At 32.8% G+C, this 8,057-nt stretch overlaps 1 protein-coding gene across 1 annotated transcript; it reads left to right on the top strand.

The window, feature by feature from the left end:
• Nucleotides 1–1,058: 1,058 nt before the first annotated feature.
• Nucleotides 1,059–5,549, top strand: LOC120250435 (sulfate transporter 3.1-like). Its single transcript, XM_039259252.1, has 11 exons — nucleotides 1,059–1,450; nucleotides 1,558–1,765; nucleotides 2,061–2,232; nucleotides 2,450–2,515; nucleotides 3,716–3,829; nucleotides 3,922–4,038; nucleotides 4,115–4,241; nucleotides 4,333–4,810; nucleotides 4,916–5,001; nucleotides 5,087–5,163; nucleotides 5,245–5,549. Exons 1-11 carry the CDS (start codon nucleotides 1,117–1,119, stop codon nucleotides 5,440–5,442), a joined length of 1,977 nt encoding a protein of 658 aa, XP_039115186.1. The 5' UTR covers nucleotides 1,059–1,116; the 3' UTR covers nucleotides 5,443–5,549.
• The last annotated feature ends 2,508 nt before the right edge of the window (nucleotides 5,550–8,057 follow it).

Here is an 8,057-nt window from a genome sequence, read left to right on the forward strand (position 1 = left end):
TTAAAGAATGTGGTAACGGAACTAAGAATATATAGGAAAATGAATCCATGCGATTCATGAAGGCTTTTGTTGAATAATAATTTTCTTTTGAAATAGATGACACTCCAAAACCAACTGAGGTAGTCATGATCTTGGCAATTTATTTCTAAAAAATATCATTAGGTTGACATATTAATCAAAATTTTATCCAAATGATCATGCATGCTAGTCTATGTCTTAATTAATTTATTCTTGATTAAGGTTTAAGTAATTGCCTTATTAAACAACTACTCTGCATTTTCAAAGCAAATAATCTCTTTCGCTATAAATTATTAAGGTAATATATTTGGAAAATATAGATCATTAATCCACGAGATTGAGTTGCAAAATAATAAATAGAGTTAGTCCACCATCAGTTGAGAATTAATTTAGAATGATAATAATAGAGGAATATTAGTTGAAAGACGGGAATACATGATATTAATCTATTATAAAAAATGTATGACCATTTAAAAAACTAACTTTAGACATGTTATAAATGTAGATCCATCACAACAATAATCAAGTAAAATTTAGAAGCTAGACAATAATTAATTAATTAATTTGGTTAGTTCACAGGGGAAAGCTTAGTCTTATTTTAATAAACAAGATAAAAATTATATTTCTCTATTACAACACTTGCGTTCACACCTTATTTTTATCAAATTCTATATTTTTTTATAAAAATATACTAATTGATAAATTACCAATCATAGCACAACCAATCACTACATGAATTTTAATTATTTAAATCTGTAATCACATCAATCATCTTGTGTGTAATTGAAGTTATTTAATAAGTTATCAAATAAAAGAAAACTATATATAGATAAATAAATTTAATTTTACATAAATTAATATTTACATAATTTTTTTTTTAAAAAAAATCAAATTTAATATTAAGTGGACTTTCTTAGAAAATAAAGCAAGGCCCCCACACTCTTCCATAATACAATATTACAATGCATCTAACGGGCTCCACATACACACGCCTCTCCATTCTATATAAACTCCTCCATCAGCCCCCCTTCTTGGGCACATCTCTTATTAAACCTTTCACTTCTCTAAGAGCTTCATCCTTATAACCAACCTCCATTAATGGTGAACTCTGAGCTAGTCTTCCCGGCCGAAGTAGAGTGTGCTCACCGTGTTCCGGTGCCACCCTCGAAACCTTTCTCCGAAGCCTTGAAAGCAAACCTCAAAGAAACATTCTTCCCTGATGACCCTCTTCGCCAATTCAAGAACCAACCTCCATTAAAGAAGTTCACCAATGGCCTCCAATATTTAATTCCCTTTCTTGAATGGGCACCAAAGTACACTCTTGCTTACTTTAAGTCTGATCTCATTGCCGGTATCACCATAGCAAGCCTTGCAATTCCTCAAGGCATTAGTTATGCAAAGCTTGGCAACCTCCCTCCTATTCTTGGCCTATGTAAGTACTGTTTAATTAACATCCATGCATTAAATTAATTAATTAATTAATTATGAGTTGATGATCATGCATGGTGTGCCTACGTTGTTGTGCTTTTTGTGAAAAAGATTCAAGCTTTGTGCCACCGCTTGTTTATGCAATGTTGGGGAGCTCAAAGGACGTTGCCGTCGGCACGGTGGCTGTCGCATCTCTGCTTATCGCTTCGATGTTCAGCAAGGAGGTTTCGGCTTCACAAAACCCAGGGCTTTATCTTCACTTGGCCTTCACTGCCACCTTCTTTGCTGGTGTCTTTGAAGCTGCCTTAGGCTTTCTTAGGTATGATCTCTATTTATACTTTTCCATATATATAACTACTATATATATATGTTCTAGCCTTCAAACAACAAGAAGGATAGGAAGAAAAGGAACATTAAAAAAGGATGGGTAAAGGTGTTTAGCTTTTTTTTGGTAGTGGGGTTCTATTCTTAAAAGTGTCTAGAAAATAGTGGTTGGGAATTAGACAACATAAATCAACTTTGTAGGAAAGAGAGTTGAGTATCAATCAATACAAATATATATATTATATACGTAAGTTTTAAAAGGAGATGTATGTATGTATGTATTATTGCAGGTTAGGGTTCATAGTGGATTTTCTATCTCATGCAACCATAGTGGGATTCATGGGAGGAGCTGCAACAGTGGTGTGCCTTCAACAACTCAAAGGAATTCTAGGACTTGAGCATTTCACCACTTCTACTGATCTTGTATCTGTCATGGAGTCTGTCTTTACTCAGACCCAAAAAGTAATTTAATTCGCTCTCACCTACCTTTTCATCTTCTTTGTCACACTCATTTAACTCTCTCTCTCTCTCTCTCTCTGTGTCTCCCCCACCCACCGTTCAACAACCTTACTTAATATATGTATATATATTATTTCATTGTTGCAGGTTTTGTTTATTATTATTAATTAACAGAAGGTGAGAAGTTGATTTTATGGTTTTTGTGTTTTTGTGTTTGCAGTGGAGATGGGAAAGTGTGTTGCTTGGATGTTGCTTTTTATGTTTTCTCCTCAGCACGCGCTATTTTGTGAGTGGTTATAAATTGCAATCACTTGCATTTCACCGTGATATGATTTTGGACTTCCGACGTCACTTATAATTATTAATAATTTTTATTACTATAATCAATCCCTTGGTTACTAGAACAATTTATGCAATAATGGAAGGTGGTAGGACCTGATGTCACACATCATAGATCATGCTTTCTATTTCTATTATGGATTGCATATACATATATATAGTTGTAAGAAGAGGTTAACTTCTGGAGAAATAATGAAGTAAAAAGTCAAAAGGTAACAATTAAAGGAAATTATTAGCTCATCATTTTGATTATATATTTCATTGACCTTGATGTCAAATAATTGAGAAACAATATTTTAGTCCTCCCTAAATCTTAGATTACTATATATATATATATATATATATATATATATATATAAAGAGAAATGGTAATCTAAGGGCGTTGCTAGATTATTGTTATCTAGGGACGTCCTTTTTACAGCTGTTGAATTACTATCTAACAGTTGTTTGTTTATATAAGGATTGCACAATTTTTTACTGTTCACAATTACTGTATGACACTGTACAACCCATGTTACACTGTTTATGATAATCATAGCCGTCGGATTATCATCTGACGGCTACTATTAATCTCCCTAGATTACTGATCCTCATATAATTAAGTAATAGACATACTAATAATTAGAACAATGAATTTTGATATTAATTGATACTATTGTCATACGGATACAAACAAAGATTCTTGTCACAAAATAGTGTCTAGAAATGTTTATTAATTAGAATATTCTTGTATAAAAGAACATATGCATAATTATATATATATATATATATATTTGTGGAAGGATACATGTGATCTTGTGGTTTGGAAGGATTTTAATATGACAAAAGGCATATCTAATTATGGAATTTGCTTTCCAAACAAATCTAGATGAGATATTCTTTAAATGAAGAAAAACTCATGTAAAACAACGAAGGGCCTAACTCTAATGGAATCTCTCTGCCAAAATTTACTGCTAGATATGTCTTCATAACAAATCTTGTCTAACCTTGTTTGTTAAAACTTAACTGGACCCTAGAAAGACACTTTGTAATCAGATAATCTAATTAATTGAGTTATATTTAATCAATTTTTTTTTGTGAAAATTTAGAGGAATATATCTTAGTTGAGCTAGCAACTAAATTTATTTTATTTGATATGAATGATCAGGGCAAAGTCAGACCAAAATATTTTTGGGTGTCAGCATCTGCACCATTAATATCTGTCATCTTTGGAAGTGTTTTGGTGTATTTAACTCATGCTGAAAATCATGGTGTTCAAGTGGTAAGTTTAACTTGAACATGACTAAGGTCCATAAATGTCATATTAATCTAATTATACTAATTGACTAATGAATTCTGTTGTATAACTTACAGATTGGTCACCTAAAGAAAGGATTGAACCCAATATCAGTAACCAACCTAGTCCTCTCACCACCACACATGATGCTTGCACTGAAAGTTGGCATTATCACTGGGATCATTGCCCTTGCGGTATGTTAATTCTACCACAATCAATAACTGTTAAGATTAACATTTTGAATATTAGCTCACTACAGTGTATTTGCAGGAAGGAATTGCCGTTGGAAGGAGTTTCGCCATGTTTAAAAACTACCATATTGATGGCAACAAGGAAATGATCGCCTTCGGTATGATGAACATAGTCGGATCATTCACATCGTGTTACTTAACAACCGGTACGAATATATATATATATATATATATATATAATTAGCTTAAATTTTTGTATTGAAAGAAGTTTCCTAATAAAATATTTGAATGTATCAGGACCGTTTTCGAGAAGTGCGGTGAACTACAATGCAGGATGCAAGACAGCAATGTCAAATGTGATAATGGCAATGGCAGTGATGATCACATTGTTGTTCTTGACACCATTGTTTCATTACACTCCTCTGGTAGTCCTTTCGGCCATCATCATCTCGGCAATGCTCGGCCTTCTCGACTACGAGGCTGCCATTCACCTCTGGCACGTTGATAAGATGGACTTCTTCAATTGTATTGCGGCCTATTTGGGTGTCGTCTTTTGTAGCGTTGAAATTGGACTTGTCCTTGCTGTTTCCATATCGATACTTAGAGTACTATTATTTGTTGCGAGACCAAGGACTACAGTATTAGGTAATATGCCGAACTCGATGATCTACCGCAGAATGGATCAGTACCCAATGGCTCAATGTGTTCCCGGTGTCTTCATCATCCAAATTGATGCTCCAATTTATTTTGCGAATTCAAGCTACCTAAGAGAAAGGTACTAGTTATATATAAGCTTGAAGTGTATAAATTTAATTATATATATATATATATATATGATATTAATAGTGTATATATGGATGATATATATATATATATATAGGTTATCTAGATGGATTGATGAAGAGGAGGACAAGATAAAGGACAAGGGAGAGGATACATTGCAATATGTGATACTGGACATGGGTGGTAAGTTGATAAATTGCAATTATTGTTAAGAGTTTTATTTATTTCTTTCATGATGTTTGATGAATACTTTTTATATTATGTGTAGCTGTGGGAAGCATTGACACAAGTGGCATTAGCATGTTAGGAGAAGTCAAGAAGACTTTGGAAAGAAGAGGACTTCAAGTAATTATTTTATATACTCATTTTTAATTAATATTATTGAGATAGTATTTTCCCTAAAATTTATTAATGACTTTTTAACAGCTAGTGTTAGCAAACCCGGGAAGTGAGGTGATGAAGAAGCTTGATAAATCAAAGGTACTTGAAGAGATTGGCCATGCATGGATTTTTCTAACTGTTGGAGAGGCTGTTGGAGCTTGTAGTTTCTTGCTTCACACTTGTAAAGCAAGAACAGTTAGCAGTGTCAATAGTGATGTTTTGGCTCATGATAATATTGTTTGAAGATGCAAATGCATGGTGTAAGGTTGTAATCCTTGAAATATCTATATACTCAAAATTTATAATTTGGGGTCTATTAATTAATAACCCTTTTTATTTTTGTTTGCTCTTATTAACTAGCAAAATCCATTTGAATACTATGACTATGAGAAGGTTAGACATTTGGATTGTTAAATACTTCATGTTCAAATTAAGGTAAAATCTCTCATTTCGTCCCTTTATTATGGTCATCCCGCCTTTTTAGTCCCTCTATTATAAAAACTACCAATTTGATCACTCTATTATTGTGATTGGGCAAATGTACTCCTTTGGTCGAATGGCCGTCAACTGCACCGTCTCTTTGTGCTGATGTGGATTAAAATACTATCAGAAAATTAAAATATTATAAAAGCCATGTATGATGGGTATCATATTTTTTTTTTTGGATCTGGGTTTAAAACATGAAAGATCCAAAACCCTAAACTAAGCCCCATCTCCTTTCCTTAACTTTGATGCCGACCGACCACTCCCCTCTCCTCCTTCTCCTCTATCCAAGTTAGCACCACCATCGACCACACCCACACCCCTCTCCTTATCATCTTCCTCCTCCTCCATCCGAGCCCCACCTCTAGTTTGATTGATGAATATAATTTAAGGATTAACAATTCAAATCTTCAGAGAGAAAAATCATTGTTTATATTCACAATGCAACATACACAAAGGTAGTATTTAGTTGGATGTAATTCTAAAAGTAGTGGATTTCCAGTTACAATGTAAGTGGAAATACTTGGTTTTCAAAATATAGTGCTGTCAAATCTTGTGTTTGGTTGGATGTAACTGAAATTACTGTATTATAAAATTTTCTGTTTGTTTGGAAGGATTTGTAAATCTGGAATTGGAAAACACATGTGTGTATGTGTATGTATATGTGTGTATATATGCATATATGTATATGAGTATAAATATATGTATAAATATATGTATATATGTGTATATATGCATATATGCATATATGTATATGAGTATATATATATATGTATAAGTATATGTATATGTGTGTATATATATATGTATATGAGTATATATGTATAAGTATCACTACAAGAAAATCATAAATCGGCACGGTAAAATTGGCACGGAAATGGGATTAAAAACCGTGCCAAACTGATTTTGGCACTGTATTTGGCACCAAAAATTAACCGTGCCTATAACACTAGTCACAAATACATTTTGGCACCGTTTTTTTAATACTGTGCCGAACTTTGTCACTATTTTCGGCACGGTTTTTTACTATTGTGCCAACCATTGCCATCAATGTTTGGCATGGACTTTGATTCTACATTTGGCACTATTTTGGCAATGTTTTATTGGTTCAATATTTGGCACGATTTTTAGCACGATTTTATATACTATACTTTTTTTCACGGTATTTGGCACAGTTTTTAATAAAACTTTTTTGTTACAGCTTTCGGCACGCTTTTGTTTAATCTGTGAAAAAAATAATATATATGAAATTAATTTAATTTAATTTTTTTTAACTGCACTAGTTAAAAATTTTGAATTACCAAACAAAAATAATCTTATTGAATTAACAATACATGTAGATGCCCTACATATACATTGGAAATCATGTTGTATAACTATACAAACACTTGTATCAAAACAACATTAAAACTCCATTCCACATGCAACATTAAAATTCAGTATTGCAGCCTTGTTGGTGGGGAACAAACAAGATCCAGGCTGATAACATTTGCAGAACAAAAATTTTAATTAGATTATTTCGATTGCCGATAACAGGGTCTCTTCCCTGGAAATTCATATAATGAACATTAAGAGTGGCACTCTAGGTAGATGATTTCACGGTCGTGAATTTGATGATGTCGATGAACTCCAGCTGCGAGGAAAACAAAGAGAACAAAAATGAAACAAGTAAAAGTTAGACAAACTAATCTTGACAATTAAAGATGTTGGAATGCACCTAATGAATTTCATGGAGGGTATTCACAATTATAGATGTTGGAATGCACCTGATGAATTTCATGGAGGGCTTATTTCTAAAGACACTAGACATGGCCAAAACAAGCATTGTTTGATGCCTTCCTACAAATTCTTCTAGATGTCCATCATAATGATAAAATTACCAGTTGACAGTCTCTAATGGTGATCTAATTAAGATTATATATTAAATATAGGATGAATCAAGAGAAGGAGAGAACATAAGTATAAGAATATCATGCATGCATGGATTTGTAAGATGATGGTTATGGCTCCAATGCAGGAAAAATAGGATTCAATCCTTAGCACAAGCAGGTACTGATGAAGAACATAGAAGATGTTACATAGGTTAAGTGAGACATCATAACAACCAAAACTAAGAAAAAAATGAACGTACAATAAAATAATGTAGCAAAATTGATGAAGAAAATAGTAGATTTTTCACAAAGGTTAACATGGTACAGATGGCAGAATAACGAAAACTACATTCTTCACAAACACACACATAACCGGATATCCCCCTTGTGAAACATCATAACAACCAAAAGCAAAGGAAATGAATGCAGAATGAAATAATGCAGCAAAATATGGCAACACAAATTTCCCTATAAGCCAGATTAATAACTTGTGGTCATTAAACA

Source organism: Dioscorea cayenensis, chromosome 19, assembly GCF_009730915.1.
Source record: "Dioscorea cayenensis subsp. rotundata cultivar TDr96_F1 chromosome 19, TDr96_F1_v2_PseudoChromosome.rev07_lg8_w22 25.fasta, whole genome shotgun sequence".
NCBI classification, from domain to species: domain Eukaryota; kingdom Viridiplantae; phylum Streptophyta; class Magnoliopsida; order Dioscoreales; family Dioscoreaceae; genus Dioscorea; species Dioscorea cayenensis.